The 26163-nt window shown below is 41.6% G+C and overlaps 1 protein-coding gene across 11 annotated transcripts in view; it reads right to left on the bottom strand.

The window, feature by feature from the left end:
* FOXP1 (forkhead box P1) overlaps positions 1–26163 on the bottom strand; it is a 598922-nt gene that overhangs the window by 129379 nt on the left and 443380 nt on the right. For all 11 annotated transcript variants that reach the window (XM_057554352.1, XM_057554353.1, XM_057554350.1 and 8 more), the window contains one exon: positions 16634–16732. In XM_057554352.1, coding sequence (XP_057410335.1) covers positions 16634–16732 — 99 coding nt within the window. The remainder of the gene's footprint in view (positions 1–16633; positions 16733–26163) is intronic.

Here is a 26163-nt window from a genome sequence, read left to right as displayed (position 1 = left end):
TAGTCAAGAGCTCTGCTATCCAGCAGCTCCGGGGACCAACCAGGAGCCAAACCAGGGAAGTGTCAATTTCAAAGGAGGTACTGTGAATGGTGGAGGTGACAGTGGCCCTTATCCACCCTCCCTGGGAGAACTTCCAACTGTTGTCACTATCAGCTGAACAGACAGATGAAGCCTCAGCTGGTCTCAAGATCGTCTCCTAAACCAATTTTGTCCAGACTTCTATTAGTCAAAATCCTGATGTACATAAGAGTTTCTTCAAGCCAGTTAATTATGCCTTTGATCTGCAGTTACATTATCTGCAATTAAGCATTAATATATTGTACATGAACTGACACCGTGTCACGCAAAATGGTAAGGCTCCTGGTATATATTTCCTAAGCTAGTATTCTAAACAGCTGTGTAGGCAGTGAAATACTTATTTTCAAATTCATCTGTGTACATTTCCAAAATTACTGCTCTTGAAATTTTCTTTGAAATTTCTGATCTGCTCTTCGTAAGTCAAAAAAATGTAATCTCTTTTTTTTTTGTAGAACTCCAATTGGTAAATTATGTTAAAAGAGAAAAGGAAAGAAAAGAAAAGAAAAGAGAAGAGAAGAAAAGAAAAGAAAAGAAAAAAGTCAGATTGGCTGCGTGCTGATAGATGGTGGTATTCAGGCCTCATACATCTGGTGTTACCTTAAAGAAAAATGGTTTCAAATGCCCTGAGGACCTCATAGACCATGCAGCTTCAAGACCATTTTGCCTTCATCAATTAATAGTCCCCAAATTCTCAAACAGTTGCAGAGTGAAGAGGCTTCTACTTTAAAAAGTCAAGTCATATGTGATAAACGTAACACAGGTAAAGAGGTGTAAGACACCCAGTTTGTCTTTCTGGTTCCATGTTGGTGTTTCTTTTTCTTCCTGTATTTTGCAAAATGAGCAGAGCAGATATTTGTTTATAAAGCACTGACAGAATCAAGGCCCTGGATAAACACAGACTCTACATTTTAAATAACATTCAAGTTCCTGAATGAGGTATGCCCTCAACTCCTAGGAACCAGGTGTGACTCTGAGATGTGGGCCAATTTCAACACTTACCTGAAAGGTATCCAAATGACTTTGGTAGGAAATCAAGTTAGTGATCTCGGGAGACTTAGAGTGTATTTCCCAATTCTGGCCTGGAAATATCATCAAAATGGGCACATATCATAAAAACGTAGTCTATAGGTCCATTCCCAAGCAGAAATGCATGGTGTATAGAAAAAAGGAGATCAGCTGCCTATTTATACGCTCCCCCCCCCCACCCTGCCAGATAGACCTTCACCACCGGTTATTATCCTTCTTTTTCCTCATTCCCTGGACTTCTCAAGAGGACTCCAAGGTTAACAGGGTGGCCTACCTAATTCTTACGTAGTACATTCCGCCTCTTGTCCAGTGCAAATTATCTAGGGCAAAAACCAGGGATTCCCTACCATCTTCTGATGACCACTGATTGTTCCCATTGGTGAGATGAAGTCAGAGAGCTCATTTCAACTACTCTAGAAGGAGGCTGGGGGCCAAAAGAATGAGGGAAAACAGAATGAAAGAGATGTTGAGATTTCAAGTTGGAAAGGAACTTAGCTGTCACCTTGACAAGCGGTCTTCAACCATGGGTGTGCCCAAAAAAGCACTTACGAAGGTTTTTAAACAGACCCATGCTTGGGCCCCATCCCAAGATTTTTATTCATAGATAGAGTTCAGGAATCTACCTATATTTTAAAAAGCTTTGAGCCCTAGATCTGGATGCTGATAAAAATTATATTAATTCTGATGTGCCCTCCAGGCTTGAGAACCACTGACTAATCGTTCGTAGGTAAGAAACGGACACTTACAGAGGTAAGTCACTTTGCCAGAATCAGACATGTTTGGATTCAAAATGCAAAGAGCATGGGGAAACGGCATCAGCCTCTGGCTGAGCGCTGCAAGAGGGCTCTATGGGGACGGAGTGCCATTACGTTTTGGATTCAAGGAGGAGCCATTCACATTTGGAGACATCCTAGATCTATTTAACTATCTATAAAGTATCTGTAGATCTATAAGATATTTTTCTGGCAGATGGCAGTAAAGCGTTTTAATGTAATAAAGTCAGATGCATTATGAAAATACTCCAGATTGGAGTAAGACGTCTTGAAAGGGTGCTCTCCTCAATTTCACACAAGTACAGCTGGCCCCTGAACAACACAGGTTTGAATTGCATGAGTCCCCTTGTTTGCTGAGGTTTTTTTTTTCAATAAATACAGTCAGCCCTTGTATTTGCAAGTTTTGCATCAGCAGGGTCCAGCCAATCGTGGATCAAAATTTCCCCCTGTGGTTGGTTGAATCCGCGGATGTGGAACCCGTGTATATGGAGGGCTGACCATTTTGGACTTGAGCATCTGAGGTTCTGGTATCCTTGGGAGCTCCTGGAACCAACCCCGACAAATACCAAGGGGTGACTCTGGATCATACGGGCTAGCTAAGGCCCTGCCAGCCTAGTCCGTTTCCTTCAATCTCAGAAAGTTAGTACTAGTTTAGCCATTACACCTACCGCAATGAGTGGACAGACGTCAGACCAAGAAGATGGAAAGGAAGGAAATATGGGGGTTGGGTGGCACCCCTGTGCAAGTGAGAAAAAAGGTACTCCTTCTTCCAAGAAGGTGCTGTGCCAGTTCCACACCAGGGTGGTGCAAGGCTTGGTATATGGTGGCCAGATTTCATTCAGTCTTCACCAGCCCCTCATTCAGGCAACCTTGTTCAATGGACAATCTGTGAGATCATACCCGATCTTCTAGAGCAAAAGTCAGCAAACTCCAGCCCAAATCTGGCCTATCACCTGTGTCTGTGTGTAGTCATAGGGGCCTTGAGCTAAGATTGTTTTCATATTTTTAAATAGTTGGAAAAAAAATCAAAAGAAGAATTTTATGTGATAATGCGGAAATTATATGAAATTCAAACTCCAGCGCCCACAAATGAATTTTTATTGAAATACTGCATGCTCATTATTTATGTATAGTAAGTAATTATACACGTGGTGGCTGCCTTTATATGACAACAGCAGAGTAAGTACCGCCACGGAGACTATCGCCCAAAGAACCAAAACTATTCACCATCTGGCCCTGTACAGAAGCAATGGCTGACCCCTGGTCTAAAGGAAGAAAAGAGTTAACTATTAAGCCAAGTTCCTTTTGTAGATTTCATGAAAAGTTCCAAGCAAATATGGCAGGTGAAATGGTTTCTTTCTATACACAAACATGAAACCGAGACAACGATGGAGGAAGGTCAACTTCATTACCTAGCCACCTTGACAGTACCTTTAAATGTCATCAATCAGTATGTGCCTTGCATGACTTCCAAGGGTTCATTATAAATTACAGCACACGGGCCCCTGACACGATCCAGGGGCTGTAACAGGACTCTGGTGATGTCATGTGATAAAGGCGATTTCTCTGCACAGCTCTATATGGCGCAGAGCTGGACAACTTCCAAGAACTTTAATTTCCAGAGTGCCACCTCTGACTAGTCAAGATAATTCCACCCAAGCACCGGGCAACCTTGAAGAAAACTGTATCTTTTCTAGAAATGCTTGTCATTTGGGTGTCATCCCCCAAAATATAAATCTGAAGCTATTTTTTTTTTCCGATGAGACACACTAAATCCAGGATGTAGATTTTTCCAATTAGACTCTTTTTAAACATCTGTTGGTAGGCTGCATTTAATGTTAGTTATTTGAGCAAAGCACAATTTGATTAGACTGTCTGAAACCAAGCCAAAGTCTGCAAAATAATAGCTCAATTAAATTCTGTTTTGCTTTCATTTGTCTTAGATTTTCCTGAGTGTGATACTGTTGCAAATAATCAAGTAAACCAATTCCTTTCAAACTGAGAGATTTAGGTATATTTTCCATCTTCCCTCCATGTTTATTTAATAATCGATTCCATCTTTGCTATGCTTCATTGAACTTCATCTTGACACCAAATACATTTCTGTATTTTGCCTTTAGTCTCCTTTAATTTTCTGTACTTAGGAATTAAAGTTCTATGCCATTAATATTATACCTTAAACAGATTAGCAAATGTACAAAGGCAAGCACAGAGCATTAAGGGCAGTCAAACAGCACTGCAGGAGTTTTCTGATTTTCACTCCATACTTGGCAAGATTCATTTCATCGACCCAATGAAAGATTTCGGCAGGACTGACATCGGATTCTTTTAATGCTCTGTTCATGGTCTTGAAATGTTCCTAGAGGTTTATGAACCTGAGACCAGTCTGCAGCCTCTTCAACTAAAGTAGTATCAATTTTCCTCTCTTTTTGGCTTAGATATTTCACTCATTCATTCATCACTCACTCATTCACTAACTCATAGGGAAAGAAATATCTACGGATTGCCTACTTTGTGCCAGGCAGGGTGCAGAATGCCACAGCTTCAAGATGTAAGACTAGGGACTAGTTCCCTTGGCTGTTACGACAAAAGAGCATGAATTCACATACAATTCTGGGAAAACAAGGATAAAAGAGAGACCAGGATGGGATTTTCAGAACAGCATGGCCCTCATTTATGCCAAAGTGGACACATTTAGGAAAATAATGCTCTATCACAATAATACTGATAACGATGGTGGCAGAGATGATGAGAACAGCTAATAACATTTATTAAGTATTTCTCGTGTACCCTGCACTGTTTTAGGCCATTTATAATGTAGTAACTCAGCTAATCTTCATAACTCCATAGGATGGGCATGTGGCCACCCCCATTTTACAGATGGGAAGTCTGATGTCTTCTCATCATGTCTGGTTAACCACAACTGACTACCAGCAAAAGGACAGTCCCTGGTGCACTGCTAAAACGCATATTTGAATAGGGACTGCTATTAACTGAATTAACATATAATCTGGAGTTTAACAGGTATTCATTTTCCCTTTAAAAGGAGTTTATATAATTATGAGAAGAGCTAACTTTTCTGAGAATTTACTGTGTCCCAGGCACTGGGCAAGCACTTTTCATGCATTAATCATTTAACCTGTACAATCGCCTTCAGATAGATGAGGTAATCAGTCACGTTCTCTAGATGAGAAAACGGAAATACAGAGAAGTGAAGCTCCTTTTCCAAGGTCACTCAGCAGTAAGGGTAGTGCTAGGACCTCAACCTGGAAGCCTGACACCAGAGATCACACTATTAGTCATGATGAGCTTCCTCTCACCGTATTCTGAAACACAAATCTCTGTAACTCTCAACCACCTGGCTGAGTTTATATGACGACCCAGTCATCATATAAAACATACAAAACATACTGTGCCTTTAAAGACAAATCACAGCTCACTTTTGACCACAGAGAGGCAGAGCTTCAGGATAAGAATACAATTTGCGCCATCTCACATAAGGATATTAGGAACATATAAAAGACATGTTTAATTTTAGATAATATTTCAGTAGTTACTGCAGGATCTATCAGGCATCCCAGAAAAAAATAATTCCAGGTCCTTCTCTACTCTGGTATGTGATCAGCACAGACGACGTCAGGTAAGTCAACCTTGGCAGGTAGAAGGCACACGTACTCCCAACTCCAGTGCCCACGGCAGACATGGCTAATCAACCACAGCGAACCTACAGAGGCCATCCTGGTTCAAGAATCCTTGAAATAGCATTCTAGGCAGAGCCATTTCATACCTAGATCAAACAGAACCTCTGTGCTCTGTCTATTCTATGTGGTTTGGATTCTTAACTTTATTTCTACAAGAAATAACAATTCCTTTACGTTATCAAATAAAGAACAAACCGGACATAATTTCACCAATGTCTTATTAAAAGCAGCTTCATTAGGTCTGATGAAGCAGCTCTTCTGTATGCAGACGGCGGAGCGCCTGGCTGCAGATCCTACTTCCAGAGAAGATGGGAAGGAACTCGCTAGGCCGTAGCAATAGATATTAATGAAGAAGAAGCATGGGGCAACACAGCAGAGAATTTAGATATAGGAAAACATAGCATATCACAGAGCTTTTCGTTTCCTTCTGAAGAAAGCAGACAGAGACATAATTCTCTTGGACTTAAACTCAAACGCAATTTAATCACCAGGGCCTTCTGCCTAAACGGCGGGCATCAAAACAAGCAATATTTGCAATTCTGGATTTGGGGGAATCGGAAATATTATCAGATGGACTGTACTTATGTCCACCTCCTGACAGAAGGAATCATGGCTCTGAATTCCCCTCCCCCCGCTCCAGTAAGAGGACTACCACCTTCTTCTCAGGTCATGTGATTTAATCCCTAACCAGAATACCAAGAAACTAGGAGAAGGCAACAGAATTTAGCCTTGGTATGGAAGTAAGAGTGGACCAACGAAAGTTCTTGAATAGCAGAGTAACTTGGCCTTGAGGGAAAGGCTGAAAGCAGTAGGTAGGCTAGAAGATCCGCACGAAGAACAGAAAATGCTCTGACGGGGTGGAGCAGGATAAATGATCATTTTTTGCCAAGAGCTAAGCGTATCCTTCCTGAATGCCTGAACCCTGGGACAAAGTAGCGGCAGGGGAAACGCCAAGAAAGGAATAGACGGAAGATGCCCAGTGGAAGGAAAACGGCAGATCTGATAATGTGGTGGGGATGAGAGAAATTAGTAAGTCGATGATGACGCGTGAGTCTAATAGGGCCTGGTGACAAAAGTGATCAGTTGGATTAGAGATGACTGAAATTGCTGTGAGGGTGAGCTAAGAGAGAGCCATGAGGGGTACAGACAGGCTTGGAGTCATGGGTGCAGAGGTCCAAGAACAAGCAAAGAAGACAGAAGTGCTACTGCACAAGATCCAAGGGACTGAGCTCCAGGAAAGGAATGAACTTGGGTTCCAGAGGAGAAGTGGGAAGCAGAAAGAGAATGGTGAGGACCAGAGGGCACTGAATTCAAGAAGTTTCAAAGAAGGCAATTTCCAAGAAGACGAGTCAGCCGAAGGACCACAGGCTGCTACGAAGTCAGACAAGTTGAGGTAAGGATGGAGACATGGGCACGGAATTGAGTGACAGTAACATTCAAGACAACGATGAGGGGAAAAGCCAGATTTGGGGGGGAGGTTAGGAAGGAAAGTGACTAGTTAAAAAAAAAAAAAAAAAAAAAGTTGAAGCAACAGACAGAATATTCAGGTTCTAAAAGCTTGATAGCAAAAGAAGGCGCTAGAGGAGAAGAGCTGGGAAGGGTTGAGTCATCCAGCGTTTTTCAACTACCCGTTTAAAATCCACATTTTACCATGAACACCGATAAATACTGAGCTCTGTCTGCTTGAATGTTTACCAAATTTCCTCAGTGGGATGTAACATAAAAGGACAAGGGCTGGCAGTCTTTGCCCAATTGTGTCCTGGCAGCTTTAAATTCTACTACTTAAGTAGTTAAAAATCTGTTCGGTTGAGGAAGGGGGAAAAGTTATGAATAGAAGTCAGCAGCCCTAGACCACTTAGAAATGACTAGCATTCAGTCTCTGTAACTTACTGCGCAATAATTTCTAACTCAAACAATCGCAACAGCAAGGCGGCCGAAGTCCACCCAAAGTTCAGAATGGGATATGTTCTCTTTAAAATTTTGAGAGCGACTAAATATGACAACCATCTGATGTATGAAAATTATTCACAACCAAAAACAGACAGTCTGGAAATAGCCGGGATGACTTCATTTAGACAGAATTACCCAAATCTGTTTCTAATATACACAGTACACATAATAAATTTTTACAATATGACAAGGAAAACAAACTTAATAAAAGTTCCCGATCTTTTGTTACACAAGCATGCTATATCCATGCTATGTTTATAATAGTTTGCTCATGATATCACAGCTCAGTAACAAAGGCCCAAGCAATACAAAAACAGTTACTAGGCATGACATCAACTCACAACTACCGTAATTACATCGGTACACAAATTTCCCAAACTGTACATTTTCCAAACTGCTTCTCAATTTCAGCGGCTGCCTTTAGACAATTACTTGCAGAGTTGTCTGCAAGCTTTGAGTAATACCCGTCTTTCGTCTCTTTCCCAAGCGTCATTTCCCTTTAGAAAGTGCATATTTCAAGCGCAAGCACTATTTTTTAAATATGCCCGTACATATGTCCAAATTAGGAGACGGTGTGGTCTAGTGGTTAGTGACAAGCATTCGGCATCAGCAACTCTGATTCCGTTCCATTCTCTGTCCCTGTTTGTGAGGCCCAGGTGGCAGCTCAGGGAGAAGAGGCAGAATGTAATGGATAAGAGCATAGATTCCTGAGCTGGACTGTTTGGGCTCAAACCCCAGCTCTGCCACTTGTCAATGGTTTGGCCCTGAGCAAGTTAATTTCTCTATGCCCCACTTTCTTCATCTGCAAAACGGGAATAATAATGGAATTTACCCTCAGCCGGTTATTGTACAGTAGCTGGTTCCTAGAAAGTACAATTTAAGTGTTTGCTTTTTAATATTATTACTGTTATATTTCTGGGACTCAGTTTCCTGTTTGAAAACCTGGCCTAAGTTATCCTGAACCACGGTGAACTGTGTACTTTTTCTAATGGTAGGGCAAGGGTTCCGTCTAGGTCCTGTTACCTGGATATAGTGAGGTTCAATGAACAAAGTTTGAATGAATGAATGAATGAATGAAATCCATAGGTTCTGCAATACCCAATAGTGACAGAAGTAAAAAATATTACCTTGTAGCAATTGGTTTTCATCCAATTTCTCTAATTGCTTGCTTTCATGTTCCTGCAGCTAATGCTGATAAATACCTCCAACCCAACTCAAATAATAAGTGTAGGGAAAAAAGATATTGCCCTGTGATTTCAGAAGCATGCTTCTCTAAGGACCAAACTTTTCTAGCCCATCCCATGTGCACGACCTCTGTCTCACTGGGTTGCATGGTCAGCTGGCTTTCCCGACCGGGCAGGGCGCCAGGCGAGCTCGACTACCCCCATTGTCACTTCTGGTCCTTGGTGCTTGCACCAAATGCTGTTATTCTAGGCTTCAGGAAATTTTCTAACCACTGGACAGGGTCCAATGCTGTGTGCTAATGAGTTTCAGATTGGAGGACTTCACTGTGCATGTGTCAGAAAAGTGCCATGGTTTCTGGTGAGGTGGGGGGAGGGAAGAAAAGGCACAGAAAAAAGGAAGAAAAAAAACACAGTAGTTTAAAAATGCTGGCTACTCAAATTGACAGGGAACGTGACCTCTGCACTTCATCAGAAATTCCTGCAGACTTACAAAATAAAGGAGTTTGCTTTTATCACACACTGCGAGGCTCATATGGAAAAACGGAAAACACTACATCACTTGACCTCGGCATGGCCCCTTTCAACCACAGACGAATATTGTGTACAAAAATTCTACATCAACGTAAGATGTTCCACAAAAAAAAAAAACCCTTTAATTTTCTGCATTAGGCTTGATGATTGCTATTTTGGGTCTTGAGATTTTGCTTAGAAGGTTCACCCAGGAAAAGGACTCATAATTCCAGGAAGAGTATTTTCTCACTTCGGGAATATTCGTGGTCTGGTCTCTGTTGGGTGGGCACATCACGGTCTACGCTTCCCTAGACTCCTTGGAAAATAATGAGCAAGTCTCACTTACCCAGGTTTGAAAGTCACCCAAGACTGAATCATGATTATTTGCTTACATTAACAGAACATTAAAACAAATTTTAAACAACTTAAGAAAACTCTAGCCATCTTTGCTTGGTGATTCACTTCTCTGGGAAGCTTTTTTCCCCCGTCAAGGCAATCAGCAGGCTTGATAGCAAGACTTCTCATCATGCTATCACCGTCTACCAAAGAAGAAGCCCTTCTTAGGAGAGTCTAACTCACAAGCTTTTTTTTTTTTTTTTTTTAATGAGATTACATTTCTTTTTTTTTCTTTTTCTTTCTTTCTTTTTTTTTTTTTTTTTTTTTTGCCACACTTAGTACTGGCAACTTTAAAAATCCAATCCTTTCACATCCTCCAACTGTCATCAACATTTTTTTCAGACGATGTCAATAAAATTGATTGCTTGCAGTTCTGAATTCTGCTCTGCACATGGAAACAATATCATTTGTTTTAAAGTATTTTCGACGGGGGCGGAAGGAGAAACAGAACGTCAGCAAGCCTATCCACAACATTGGGGCGGGGTGGGGAACAAACCAGAAGCAAAGTAAATGGTCGGCTGGAAACTTTGACAAAAATTCCTGATATATAAACCCTAAACCTTAACTGTTGTGCTGCCTGATGTGTCTTCCTGTCAGATATGAATGATGTTTCTGGAACATTAATACGTTCATTAAATTCTAACTCCCTGTACTTAAAATATTCCATACTTTGGCTCTGAGGCATCTTGACAGCTTTGTTGTAATCGCGTTATGTGAGGCCTCAGACTACACAGTTGTGGAGATGCCTCATACCTACGAGCAACCTGTTGCTTTTACGAGTTTAATCAAGGTAATTAGGGATCTGATTGTGGCGCCATGGTGACTTGACGTCTTCAGCTCAGTTGTCTATCAGAGAAACCACTCTGGGTGGTGGCAGACTTCCATCACGCTCAGCAACCGTACAGACCTCTAACTCCCTAATCTGTAATACTACCAAACACAGCTTGGACTGGTGTTTTTTTCCCCCCCCCCCCCCTTTTCCCGAAGCACAAGTGGACGACCAGCAAGGGTCCGACAGTGTTATTCCTAATTACCTTTTTTTTTTCCACTCTTGATCCTGTGGCTCTCATAATTAGTTACCTGGGGCTGCAATCCAATTTGAAGTGATGACAAGAAAGTGATCCATGAAAAAGTAATAAGTTAAATCCAATTTCAGCCTTCCTCTAATTAAATGCACATGGAACTAATGACTCCAACCCTAGCATTTCAGTGATAATGGTAATTAGCAAGGTGGGAGTTGCTCTCTTTTTCAACACTGGAGGTGTAAACCACAAGGTAAAATGGCAGGAGCACTCTTAATTACATGTGTCATTTTGTCAGCAATTTACACATTTTTGACCAGTCAAGTATGTTTTTTTTTTCCCCTGTTCCTCCCAACCTCCTAGCCCCAACAATGATTATAACATACTATTTCCATGTTCCAGCACATGGAAGCTCACAGGAGCATTTCAGGCTAGAGAATAAGAAATAATGTTTTCTTTGCTCTTGTTCACTGCTGTGATACACACACACACACACACACACACACACACACACACACACACACAGCGACAATTAGGATAATTATGCAGATCTTAGTCCTCTTAATTGAAATTCAGATATTTACAGTGGAAATTGGTTTTTGTTGGTTGGGCTTTACTTTTGCTTATGCTATGAAAAATACAATAATTTGCTTATTGATGGAAAACATGGCACTCAGTAGATGCTGAGTAAATACACATTGAAGGAGAAGCAATAATTAACTTCCTGATAACATACTGGTTTTTGGTGGTCTTAAAACACCTGGCTTGCCAGCCTGGCATTGTCACTGCCTGTGTGCTGTGTAGCAAGTCACTTAACCTCTCGCAAGTTTCACTTTTCCTCATCCATGGAATGGTTCACGATAGTTCTACACCACAGAGTAGCCATGGGGATGGTCCATAAACCTTAACTATCTTTGCAGATAGGGACATATGCACGTGGTGACAAACACATGCTTACACTTCAAATAGTAGCATCACATTTGCATTTTAATGTTTAGATGCGTGTAAGCAAAGTGACCATATAATTAAATGTCCAAACTGGGATACTTTTAAGAGTGAGAGTTATTAATAAATACACTCAGTCAACAGGCATAGACTAAGGCTGTCCTGGGCAGACACAGGATCACCTTATATACAGCTGGAGTTGAAATAGCAAAAATGAGGGAACTCATTTTATCACAACTCACATGAGGAATCTGGTGGCAAGGATAAAACACATTATTTTGGAAAAAAAATTTTTTTCCAGCAACAGTATCGAACCTGGGCAAACAGATGGACTTCTTGAGTTTCATGAAACCCTTGACGCAAAATTCTGTGTGCATGTGCATTTTTCTAGGAGGGGATTCTGTTTCTATCATATTTTTAATGGTGCGCATAATCGGAAAGACTTAATAACCATTTTAAAGCATCATTTCTATTTTATTGTTGCTTATCCAGACTTATTTTTTAGGGTTTGGGGATTCTCCAAACTTGTGTGATAACAATGAAATCTTAAAAGGTACCAAAATTTCAACACTTCATATCAATCTCATGCCAGGGATGCAAATTCTAGACAATGTTAACTGCAAACATTAAAAAAAAAAATCTGCCTCCCTCTCCTGAACTATTATGCACTTTACTAATTCAGTGCATAGGGATATCTTTTAAGGGTCAGTATTTCCAAACCATTCCATTTCACTATCTACCACATAAAATCGTAGTTTCCTTTAAAGGTTTCCTCTTACCAATTTATTCCTCAGTGAATAACGTGGAAATGATACGAGGTACTAAGATTATATGTGGCATTAATGCCAAGCAAAATGTTGCCTAAAGCACGTTTTATATAACTGCAAATAAAAATGCTAAAAAAAACACCTGCTGAATCTTGCATTTTAACTTCCTCCACTTAAAGCAGGAGTCCTCATTACCATCCTGAGCTTCCAACGGGACGAAAAGGCAGACCCTTCCAGTGAATTCCACCAGCCCTCCTTCCAGTGAAACGGCCCCCTGTGTGAGGGGCTTGCACATGAGATAAACTTGGAAGGAGGGGACGGGACAGGAGAGAAAAGTATCAGATGACTGCTTTCAAGTTCAAATTCTTTATACACGGCCTGAAATGGTGGTCAGCTCTCCTCGGTAAGCAACACACAAGGTTTACTTTCTTTCTTAACTTGAATGCTGCCAGAATACACATGTACTTTTACTTTCTTAGGAGAAAATGTGTCATTTGATTTCCTTCCAGTTTATGTCCTTGTGCCAACAACTAAAACGCTTAAAGAACCCAAATGAATTACTACCCAGAAACGGTGGTCAAAGTTCCAAAATGTGATCAATAAAATTGCTCACAAATTAATCTTCAGCCAGGAAAGTTACACATTTTCGAGGTTATGGGCGCACCTGCACTGTTAAGCATTTATTTCACTTGTTTTAGCAATCTTCAGAAGTATATAAATATTTATAAAAGGAAGCCTACTATTTTTACTCACATATAATTTTCTTTCTGTGGCAAAACCTGGTTAATTCTTTCACAGCTCAAGCATCCTGCAGGTAGGGTCTGTCTCCTAGACATTTTTACATCTCTGAACAGCAGCTTGATGCCCTGCAAGTTGTAGCTGTTCTAGAAACGTTCACTGAGTTGCATTTAATTAATTCAGAGCCTTCTGAGGCTGAATTTATGATGGGGCCAATTTCCAATTTTCACTTGTACCATTCATAAAAAAATTTGCAAAGCAAATTAATAGACCAAATAAGGAGCTATTTAGGTTACTAAGTAGAATATTTTTCAAGAACTTCAGAAGCAATATCTGTACCCGATTCATGCCTTCACCATAAACTACAATGTCACCCAAGAACGCGACCAGTTCGGATTTAGTTCAGTATGTGTATCTGCAAAGAGCGTCATGTCTCACTTATTTACTCTCATTTCGCTGAAATTAGTCCAAATCGGTGATGTTTGACTACATTTTGTGATCTCTGTCGAGTAACCACTTATAGCCTCCTCTAACTTTCCATTTTCTTTTGTTTGTATCATCAGCCTGTGAAACTGGAGAGCACTGCCAAACATAAAGCAGGGAAGTGTGAGATTTGCTTAAAATATGAGTCACAGTATATTTGGGGATTTGGGTTTCTTTTTTTTTTTTCCTCAAGCTATCAGCAGATCAAATCCTTCTTCCCTGTCAAGCCTTGCTCTATGTGGAAGATCTGAAATTTGCTAAAATAGGTCTCTCGGTGTAGAAGGAAGGGTAAGGAGATCAGAGAGGAACACTGTTAAGATTTGCTGTAGGATTTCCCTTTCATGTCAGAGCCGCTCTGGCTGAGATGCCCCAGCAAGGACATGGCTCGACAAGATATATTTAAATGTGAAGGTTATTCCTTCCATGAATCACCAAGTCTACCTAAGTATTTTTATAACAAGGTAATATGCCATGTGGCCTAGGTTAGTAATTTTTCCTCTCTGTTTGTGGAAGGCCAGCCAACACAATAAAACTTAGTGAATTTGCATGACCCTACCAGGCAGCTGAAGAGACAACAGTCTATGATGCACTTGCATGTGTGTACGCACGTACGTACACACACACACACACACACCCCACAAACACACACACAGGTCAAGCAACTCTCCCCTCCCCCCAACCCCGGAATCAACTCTTAAAACTGGTCTAAATGCCTTGCTTGTCAACTCTCCCACTGAGGGGGCAGGAAAGGACTCAAAACATCTTCTTTAGCAAAACCAGCATCCAAGATGGCCCCCTCGTCCCACACTTTTCATACAGACTGAAGTGCTCAGTAGAATGCATTAGACTGGTTTTGACACTGTCCTTTGCCAAGAAAAACAAAGCCCTCTGTATCATACTCTTCTGGGGGCTAAAAGCCTTATAACGGGCAAGAAGAAGAAGAGCCCTCCAAAGGAAATCCCCTAAAACTTGACTTCATATACTTAGCCCTAAAGGAACTTCACTCACCTTGGAAAAGAAGTTACCTAAAAATGCCCTATGTTTTTTAAGAAGCATCTAGAAAATAAGTCTAGTCGAAAAGATTACAAATGATATTCAATACTGAAGAGCAGTTCATTAGACCATGTATGTGTGTCCTTTTTGAAAATTCTCTCTAACCAAAGCACTACGATATGTGAGATTCTGCCCCCCAATAATATATTGTTATTTTTCCAACGCATTCGAGGTCTGATCAATTCAAGAGGACTCATAGTATTTTTAAGGCTGTGAGAGCTCCAAGGGGGAGGCAAAAAGAATGGACAGTCATTTGAATCACTGAATGACAGGCTGGGCTAGCTCCCTGTATACATTAATAAATTAGAATTTTAATTGTGTCTCTGTCTGCAGGAGATGCCCCAGTACTTTAATATGTACCAACAATTGGCTATGTTCTGGAATCTGCAATGTGGCCTCCGCTGCTGACCTCTGAAGCACAATTCCCAGTCTGACTACGGAAACTGTTCAGTTTGATCCTTTCAACTTATTTGAATCCTGACAAATAAGCTCACAGCTGAAAGGTCAACACAGTCATATTTCATCTTCCAGAGCTGTTCTTAAGACATCTGCACAACAAAGCACTGCTTATAGCACCTGACATGGGACCTCAGTGACACTGGACCTCATTAAAAATGTCCCCAGCATTCACACACATGAAAAGGCATATGGGTTGGTGATGGCTGACCAAATAAACTGCTTTTGGAAGTGTTAGTAAACAATGCACATTGTCATTCAACTCTGCCAGTAAAGTGCTGCTATCATGCTGAACTTCCTCTAGACGGTGACAATTTCCAAGCAGATGTAGAAGCACCAGAACGTGTGGCCCAAGGTCAGTTTGATCTCTGTAGGATAATTTGGGTGCTGGTATACTGGTTCTCTCTGATCTGAGAAGAGTCAACCCAAGCTAGAATTTGGGTTGACCTTGTGATCATCTTAATCGGCATCAAGTTATACCCACCAGCTCCCACTTACAAATTCCTCTCCAGAATGCCCAGCGTGGGAAACTCATCTTTGCTTCCCATCTTGAGGGATGCCCACTGTTGGCTATGTAAGTAGTTGAGCCACCTGGTACCTGCCCTGCAAGTGCCCTCCCTGTCCTGGACGGGAGCATGGGCTACTCCGTGTCAAGTTTCTTTACAATGTCTATGACAATTTTCTACTCCAAGTCAAAGATTCAAAGTAGATTTTTATGAACTCACTCCTTCCACTCCGCTAATCCCTGCCCTCAATGTGCCTGAAATGAGAAGCTGCCAAAACGGTCTTTTTGAGTATCTTTACATAAAAGATGCTTGCCAATCTTTATCAATGATTCAGAAATATTTGGAAAACATCCAGTGAATAATGGAGTAGGTATTACATTCATTACTAGGTGTATTAAAAAATACAGTATCTTCCTTAATCCCAATACGTTCTTGACAGTATTGATATTTTGGGTTGAATAATTCTCTCTTGTGGGATACTTTCCTGTGCACTGTAGGATGTTCGCAGCCTCCCCGGTCTCCCTCTACTAGATACCAGTAGCACCCATTCCCCCCAAGTTGTGAGAACCGAAAATGTCTCCAGACACTGCCCAATGTCCTTTGAGGGGTAAAAGCACTCCGGCTGAAAACCACTGCACTAAAGTAACATTTGTGTGTGTGTGTGTGTGTGTGTGTGTGTGTCCCATTTCCAGACAGATCACAAGAGAATGAGTGACATATGTGAGCACTATGGACTTTTCCTCATTGGTAAGCCGCACTGCCTAATAAGCAACCCATGCCAACAACTCCTCCGCCTCCAATTAAATGGTCTCATTAGATTTGCTTACTCCCAACAACAAAAATGTTGGTTGAACAGACATTTTCCCCCCAAATGTCATGTTCTAGTGTTAAACAAAAAAATGAAGTTTTGTGCAGAAGATTTCCTTACAGGATTTGCAATTCTCAACACAATCCACTTCTGAATGGCTTATCAGCTGTCCCAAAGTGTATCATCAACTTAAAGAAAAAAAAAGAAGAAGAAGAAAAAAAAAAAAAGACTTGCTACCTGAAGGGCTGGTTGTTTGTCATTCCTCTTGGGAGACTTTAATCCACTAACTTGCTGCTGTTGCTGCTGGAGAAGAAGCTGTCTTGCCACTTGAAGTGCCTGCAAGGAAAACGTTTGTGTTACTACACAGGTTCAGGGCCTCCTTCACAAAAAAGTATTCTAGGAAGGACACATGAGGATGAGATCTTGACTTTTCCATTTCCGGGCAAATGAAACAGCAAACCAAACTTCCCACCAGTCTAAGTTGGAAAACTTTCCAGAATGTGTTTACGTTTTCTTAGAGTTAGCCAATTTCATCCACAGTTCCTCGGGCGTAGCAGTCCATCTGAGCAGACACTTGATTCCTACCATAAATGTGACATGAAATGTAGAGTATGAATGATTGGGACTTTGAGGAAGGAGGGCAGAGAGAGGCCAGGAAGGACCTGGGCAAAGCCAGAAACTTCGGAGACAATAAAGGGCTCTTTTCAAAGGTACCTTCATCCTCCTCCAATTCTTCTCGTGGGAGCTAGGCAACTCGAGTTGAAAGTAACACTTTCACCTCATTTGAGTCCAAATAAAGAGGAAAAGCTAAGTGGTGGACCACACTGTGGGTAAAGTTATTTGTGAAGGAAGATCAAATCAGGGTGACCTTGATGGACTACGTAAGAAAAAATCTTGGCCAATCTGACCTCTAAGTCCACTCAAAGGGTACCTTACACGCTTGTGAATAAAACTGACTGTGTCAAACACAAATGGGTCCTTCTGAGCTTACACCATGGGCTGGTTTTTATTTAAAGCTAGAAACTGGGGAGGTGCTATCGACTGGAGATAAAACCAAAGGAGAAAAGGAGACTCCTCCAAAGGCAGAACACTGACCAATGACTGACCAATCTTTTCCGAAAGCTCAGATAAAAAAGTATGTCATCAATAAATTTTCATGCAGTCATTCAGTGACAAAGGACTTAATAGGAATAACAGCTAGCCCCACCTTTCCAAAGAGGACAGCAGGATTGGCAACAGAAAACTGAAATTTGCAGACACTGTGCTAGAAAATCACACGAGAAGTTACATTATGTGAATCAATTCAGCTGAGAACCAAAAATGTACATGTGGACAAGATGTTGAGAAGGCTCGTTAAATGATGAGCCTGGAGTTTAGAGACAAAACAAGATTTACTGGGCATCACATCAATAATCATTGCTACATGATAACTCATTATTTGCACCCGAAAGAAGATTCGCACAGAGACGTGGTCAACGTATCGAAAAGATCTGACACTATAATCTTAGAAAGTGTGAAAAATGGGCTAATGATGGTAGTGTGTTCCTCAAAGAGGAACAGATGTCATTTACATAAGAAAACAGTGTTTATAGTTCTAGGAAAAGTTAGAGTGACACGGTGCAGTGGGGAAAGGCAAGATGGTACGGGGTTTCCCGTGCAGCAAACTCAGAGGAAGGGCAATGAGAGTGGTCAAGGGGACTACTGTTCATGAAAAGATGCCTAAAAATGTTGAATCAGCAAGAGGAGTACTTCTCCTCAAAGGACAATCTAACTAAACCGAGCTCATGACTGTACCGTTGTCACAAAGAATATTTTTAAGACGCTATGTAAGGTTGCGTGGTGGCTTTGTGCCTAAGAGGTCCAGAGGGAGGAGATGAAACATACGCACAGATAACGAAACGGGTGACAAAGAAAAGATCTTGGGAAAGACGGACCCCTCCTATCTCACCTCCCTACTGCACCCACCCTTCTTGTCCCTTCAGTAGCCTTCTGTCTACTGAACTCACCACGACCAGCCCTTCAGATGGAACGGACAGGCTATTTCATCTGGGAAGGGAGAGGCATGTTCGAGAAAGCCTGCCTGCAAGAGCCTTGAGAAGAGAGGCTGTCTGAGAGGGGCATCTGGAAGCCAAGACGCCTGGGAGAGTTGCCTGAGACTCCAGCCTGCTGTCTCCGAGGAGGATTCACCACCATCACTGGACTCCGGGTTTCCTTGTCTCCTTGGAGACGCTCAGTACATGCGTAGGTGTAAAAGTGGGCAGAGTGAAGATTTCATTTATATCATATAAGAAAAATAGTCCCGTTGCAAGGTGCCTGCAGGAGCAAGAGCCTCTCCTCCTACTGTGTACGTCCTCTTAGCTATTTTCCATGAAGGTTTTGTGGCTTTTTAATGTAGGAAAGGGAACTGTTATATATTTTAAGTGCTACCTTCAGAGCTCCCAGAGTCATAGACTGATCAGCCAAGAAGGGTCTGGCTACTGGTTGGAAAGGCAGACAGAAGGTCTGTAGATGACAATGAAAAGATCGTGCGGAGAAAGATACGGTGGGGAAGAGGAGAAAAGTTAGGTGCATTCAAGACCAAAACAGAGCAAGCAAAGGAGATCAGAGTAGCGGCAACTCCGCAGAGTCACAAATCTTTGTTGAAATAATTTACCACGTTTCACCAAATACTTGGAGAACAGGGACTCAATTTTCAAGTACTCAAGTCTCAGAGAATCTATACAGTGAGCTCCTCATTTAAGCAAAAGACATACTAATAAGTGTCCTTTAAAAAAATGTACATACACACAAACCTATTCTTATATGAGCAAGTTCTCATAAACGCACTTCGGCAAAAGAAAGTATAGGACTCAAATTTAAGTTTGCAACAAATGTTTACTGAGCTGGCTCTATACATTTCAAAATTAGCTACTGGAATCCTTGCAATTTTTCTGCCGGGTTGAAGGGAAAAAAGTCATTTATGTGTGTAACATCTTTCTCAGACCCAACATGGGGGAAATCAAATTACATAATCGCGTAACATCCAGCCCTTTCACAGCATTTCAGACAAAGCCACACCAAAGAAGATAATTAAAGATAGAAGCACAGGGCAGAAAAGGTTTAGGAACTTGTATGAACACAAGGGAAATTTTAGTCAAACTACTGAAGAGAGAACAGATGATGAAGATGTGTAAACTGGCCTCCAAATTTCACCCTCAAAATGAATGCAAACAGGTAAAATAACTTCAAATATTTGGGATGGAGAGACAACCCTAGTGCAAAGAATATATTCATCTTGAGGGACTTCCCTCATGGCGCAGTGGATAAGACTCCACGCTCCCAGCGCAGGCGATGCGGGTTCGATCCCTGGTCAGGGAACTAGATAGATCCTGCGTGCTGCAACTAAGAGTTCGGCATGCCGCAACTAAGACCTGGCACAGCCAAATAAATAAATAAATCTTTTTAAAAATATATAAAAAAAGAATTATTCATCTTGATATGAATTGTTATGAATTATTCCATAATAATTCCCTGGCCTCATCACGAGTATGAGAACAAAGTTGGGGCAAAGTACTAACACTTCCCCACCTTCCGAAAAATCAACTAAGGTCTCAGCCAGAATTTTAAACCTAACTTATTAGAACTTATAAAGTGCTGTGAAATCAATCACTAAAGGGCATTTGCTTTTCTGATTCCCATGATATTTTAATCACTGTAATCTAGATTTTAAATCGTCACAAAAAAAGAAGAGAAACAGACCCTTAGTGCACCAGACTATGTACATGACATTATAATACAAATCCCTTTTTTTTTAAAAACATCTTTATTGGAGTATAATTGCTTTACAATGGTGTGTTAGTTTCTGCTTTATAACAAAGTGCATCAGCTATACATATACATATATCCCCATATCTCCGCCCTCTTGTTTCTCCCTCCCACCCTCCCTATCCCACCCCTCTAGGTATCTACCATGTGAGTCAAAGATGCTTATCGTCATATTCACTGCTGGTCAGTAAAAAATTTGTAATGACTGATGGGATCCCCTTTGGGAATTGCACCACGGACCTACATCCACTTTGTTTCCTATACATGCTGACTTGATAGCCATTTTTACCTGTTCCATGCATCAAAATCATAAAAACCAGATTCATGTCTTTCATCTCAGATTCCACTGCCTAAACCTCAGAGATGTGTCCCAACACGACTAAGGAGTGAGGACGGACTTCTCTTATTTTTATAACAGTTTCTCAATCATGATTGGAGCAAGGTCCCTTAAGATATCCTGTTTGAAGATACAAGTAGATCCTTTAGCAGCTATAGAATAATAAGATTCAAGTAGATATTTTGTGTGTGTGTGTGTGTGTGAACGAGAGAGAGAGAGACAGAGAGACAGAGAGACAGAGGGAGAGGGAGAGAGAGGGAGGGAGAGGGAGGGAGAGGGAGAGAGGGAGGGAGAATATGAATAAATAAAAGAATTTCCCTTGTAAGAAGCAAGGATCAACTGTGACTCAAGTTCCAAACCAACTGCTTGTGTAAATAACTTAAAAGGTTCCATCCAATCTCTGGAGACCTTTTACTCTTGGTGGTGGTTTCCTGGGCTGGGTTGAGTCAACACTTCCTTTAGAACAGATGTGACAATTGCCTGGCCCTGGATAACGTGGTGCTGTACTTGACTGCTAGGCTGGAGTTACAGTAAAGATGCAGTTCGAAGATGTCAGTGTGAAGGCGAGTGATAAAACCAGACACTTATGGCTCAGTCGCACACAATCCCATGTATTGTCCTTCAACAGATGAAATCAATGGCCCTGTGAGCTAAGAGGAGCCAAGGCATACACTGGTTCCCTCTCTGCCTTGGCTGCTATCTATGCCCCGATCCGCCCAAGGGGTTGAAGTCTCCTTGTGGTCAGCACGCCACGGACCCCAGCCCGAGCTGGGCACTCAGAAGGTCAGGGGGACTGGTGCTGGGTTGCTAGTTTGGCAGCACGCTAGTTAGTTTCATGGTGACTGGGGACCTGGACAGTTTTGACACATCTTCCATTCTTCTGGTTCCAGATGACTTCATTCTCATCAGTGCCTGCCATTCCTTGTAAATACGTGCCATCTGTTATTTACAAATTACATTTTACATCAGCATGTTTGTAACTTTCGAGCTATTTACATCTCAAGTTCATGGCAGGTGCTTATATTTGGGGGGTGAGGCATCCCATGAGGTATGCCATGTTTAGCGTGTTGATCAAGGTAGCCAATGTTCAAAAAACATGTTTACCATATTTTAAGAAACACCAATGTGTTTACATAAAATATGGTTTAAGTAAACATGCACACATACATAAAGCAACCCGGTAGGAGAAAACAGACAATTTTTTTTACATAACACACTTGGTGATGAGACCTGAGATCAGTACTGATACATGGAGATCTTCAAAAAATATGAGGCACTGCAGCATTTTAGGTCAAGGGTCAGCAAACTTTAGCCCAGGGACCAAATCCAGCCCATCACCTGTTTTTGTCCAGCCCATGAGATAAGAATGGTTGTTACTTATTTAAACAGTTGGGAGAACAACAAAAAAATATTCTGTGACATGAAAATCACATGGAATGTAAGTTTCAGTGTCCACAAATAAAGTTTTATTGGAACACAGTCACCTTCATTTGCTTCCATACCACCCGGCTGCTTTTAGGCTACAAAGCAGAGTTAAGTACTTGTGACAGAGACTGAAATGCCTAAAATATTTCCTATCTAGCCCTTTACAAGAAAAGTTTGCCAGCTTATCTTAGGCTGCTATCTGTATTCTGAGATTCTCATAAGATTCCCCTGGACACAGTTTTACATAAACAGAGCTTTCAATCATTTGGCCAGAATAATTTTAGAGTGGAGCTAAGATGCAAGGATGTTACTAATTAGCTATTCTTAAGGCTCAAACTCATTTTTGATTTTCTGAGAAGGAACTGGGGCAGGAACACAAAATACATCCACGTACTCCTCTATCTGAAACCATTTCAAACTTGCGAACACTGAACACATGTTTCTTCTTCCCACAGGTCATTTATAGCAGTTCAGAGTGAATCTCATTCTAGTGCGAGGTTTTCAACGTGCCCTATTGGCCAGTGGAGAAGGGCTGGTGACTTCCTGTCTGCCCCGAGAAGCTGTCCCATCTCCAGCTTCAAAGGCTGCTCTGAGTCAGCCACCCTTCCTCTAGTTTCTTTTCCTAGACTCTCCGCACCCCGCAAGATCAAACCTGTTTCTCAGATAATTTCACAGGCTAATCAACAGTCACTGCGTAGATGAGGGTGGAAGGAAAAGCCAGCAATAAAAAGCCGCATGGGAAGCTTAGTAGGAAAGAAGACATGATCTCTCCTCTATTTCTCAACCTCTACAGACACCTCAAGTCCCTCCAGAGCACCTTTTCCCCCTACGCTAATTTGCTATCTTGGCTCAACTCCAGCAACTAGCTACCATCTAAACACGAATGCTCCTCATGGAACCCAATCTGACAATTGCTCTGGAGCAAGACCCAGAAATAAGTATGCAGGGAAACTCCATCACCTCCTTGCTTTGGACACGGTAAGTATTCCAGTGCAGGATGAAAAGCAGGTTTGTGGGTTACTTTAAGAAATGACGGTGGCTGACAGAACTAGAAGCATTTGCACAGAACCAACAACATTCCAAGGCAGTGAGTTCTCCAACAAGAATGCAAAAAAAAAAAAAAATATATATATATATATGTATATACACACGCACACACACACATACATATATATGTGTATATGTATATAATTTACAACTAGAGCACTTGGTTATCACAGGAGAATGGAAAAGTGAGCTAATCTCACAGAGGGATTTCAGTGATTATGAATATGAAAATATTAGATGCCCAAGGAAAGATAGCACTATAGCAGACCCTCAAGTCATGTTACTGGTGACATAAGTAAACAACAAACGAAAACATATTTTATCAGAACTTTAATGCACAGAGGGCAACAACCAACAAAAAATCATCAGAGAGCCTTTAATTGTCTCTTTGCACCAGTCACTGTTTGGTCTCATCTGTGATACTGCAAATAAAGGTGTAGACTCTGAGCATTCATTGGTAGTCCATTCACTTGACTCCACCCCCCAAAAGTAGGCGGGGCCGACAGCAATGCCTTAGATCATTTGGGACAGTGGATCTGAATCCGTGACCCAGACGAGAAAGGTTCTACGGAGCATCACCCATCCTCAAGAGTTCTGACAGCTCTATAAAGCGTCCTACACTTTGAGGGCATTCCAGCCAATATTTAGAGAGCGCGTGGCTTTCTCCAAATGTTCCACAGCCTCTGCAAGTGAGTTTATGAGACAACAGCTGGAGAGACGTGGTGAAAAACTGGAGCAGAGACCATCTCACTCCTACGACTCTCCAAAACTACGTGTTCAAGTTAAAAGCAAAAGGGACAGGAAGTGGAAAAGTCAAAGTCCCCTGTTGTCACCACCGTCCTAACTGAAGAAGAAGACAGGGCCGTGAGCAGTGTCACCTCCACCTGTGCGGGTGGAGAAAGATGAGGCCACCACCCAGCGTCCCCTCCCCAACCGGGACCACTGCAATTTCTGTACTGTCCCACACCAGCTTGAACCTCCATCCTCTAGATCGACTTCCAATGCCACGTTTCCCAAATCTTTACTGACAAGATTTCATGTTCCTTAAGCTACACAGAGGATGGTTTTTACTGCTATGACATTTAATAGTCATATATTCTTTGCTTTAAAATCTAACAAATAATGCAAAGACATGAGTACAGGTAGCTTGGGAGTGTGTGTGAGTGGGAGTGTGAGAGAGTGTGTGTGTGTGTGTGTGTGTGTGTGTGTGTGTGTGTGTGTGTAGGCAATCCATTAGAGCATATTTTCTTAGGAGAAAAGATGGCAAATGCCATTTCCTTCTTCTTTTTTAAACATTTAATTTTTTTTATTTTTTATTTTTAGAAGAGCTGGGATGAAGGAGAGCAGAGTTATGCAACTGTGTTCTTGCACCATGCCATGATTCACCAGCATTAGTGCTGCAGGGTTCAAACACCATCTCATGCACCTACTACAGGAGACTTGGACACAGAAATACCAGAAGGCTGTAGACAGGAGGAGGCATTTTGCTATAAGCCCCACCCCCAAAGGAAACCTGGGAAGCAGAAAAAGGGTCCGCAAACCCCATATTCACTTGCAGTTATGAATAACCTTTTTTATTTGTAAGGCGCCCAGAAGATGCCTCCTGCCAAAGAAGGTCAAAGTTAGGAACTTTCACAAGCCAAAAGGAAAAGGGTATCTGTGATCCTCTTGCAAAATCAGCTGAAGTAAGTGTAATGGCTACAAACAGGCAGAAAGTCTGTTTGAAGTCTCTTATAAGAGCAGGAAAGAAAAGCCCCACCATCATGCTCCTACTCCAAACACCTATTAACACAGGGCCCCCCAAGCACCTTGTTGAGGCCCCGGCTGGCTGCTCCTGGCGGGAGCCAGTGCCAGACGCTGAATCACCACCACCGAGTCTCCGGTACCTGAGTTATGTTTGGAAGGATTCCATTCAAGCACTGCCCAGGCCTGAGCCTGCCTAGCTCATGAGAGTTGACAGGACCACAGCCTGGGGTACCATGACTGGAGGCAAGATTAGCACTGCAATGAAGTAAAACAGAAGTCAACTTTATTAGACAGTATCTAAAATGTTAAGCAGGATGCTGCATCAAACCTGTTTCCCCTAGTTAAGGAAGGACCAGACTGTACCCAAAAGTGAATAAATAAACCGACCCAGTCCTTCTCCAAGTTCCCGAAGTAGAAAACAGCGGGGGTCAAATGCGAGACTAAATGAATCCAAGGGATCTGTTAACTCACTGTATTAACCTGCTGTTTTCTGCAATTGCCTTTTATGAGGGTGCAGCCCGGTAACTCTCATGAATAATCCAGATTCTTATCTTTTCATACCTTGGAGTGAGCCTTTGAAAGCTGCCAAAGAATCTGGCTGGAATCATGCTCAAAATAAAGAAGAATTTTCTATGATTCTACTCGTAACACTGAACTTAAGTTTCTGCTCAAGCAAATGATGCTGTATCCACTTTTCTTCTTGTAATATAAGCCACACATACTCGAGATGCCCTCGAGATGCCCTAACAGGAAATAAACCCTTAGAAGGCTTCACTTCACAAATTACCTTCCTTTCCTTAGCTGAATTTTGGGCAAAGAAGTAAGAGTGAGAACCAAGTCCAGCTGAGATAAAAGACAAAAGAAAGAAATAGAAAAAAGAGGAGGGGAAAGACCCAAATATGACTAATAATCTAAAGTTTGGAACTACTCACTCTTGGCCAAAGTTAGCCTAGATAGAAAAAAATCCAAATATTTTCCAATAATTTACACTTGCAAAGCAGTTATTGCAAACAGCGAAGAATATACCTGTATAAGACCTTAAGAAATGAGGCACATCTAGAAACACAGGGGCAAGTGGAGGGTCATAACTCCCCGCACTTAGAATACTAAAATAAAAACAACGTATTGAATTGCTTACTACGTGCCAGGCACTATGCCAGTTAGTTGCTTTATACTTTTTATTTTATTCTTCGTTCCCAAACATTTCTAAGGGAAGCAGGGGAAGGGTTTATGATTATCAATTTAAAGTGGAAAAACTAAGATGGTGAGGTTTGGTGACTTGCCCAAGGTCACAAGTCTAGTGAGTGGTTAGGACAGAAATACAAAAACAAACGTTGTCTCCTGAAAACGTGATACTCACATTCTACCAAGGTCAGTGATTAGACCAAATATGGCCAAGGGTAGTTCT

The sequence above is a fragment of the Balaenoptera acutorostrata genome, chromosome 10 (genome assembly GCF_949987535.1).
Source record: "Balaenoptera acutorostrata chromosome 10, mBalAcu1.1, whole genome shotgun sequence".
In the NCBI taxonomy this organism is placed as follows: Eukaryota; Metazoa; Chordata; class Mammalia; order Artiodactyla; family Balaenopteridae; genus Balaenoptera; species Balaenoptera acutorostrata.
Note: the sequence above shows the minus strand (reverse complement) of the source record. Positions and strands in the feature narration are given on the sequence as shown.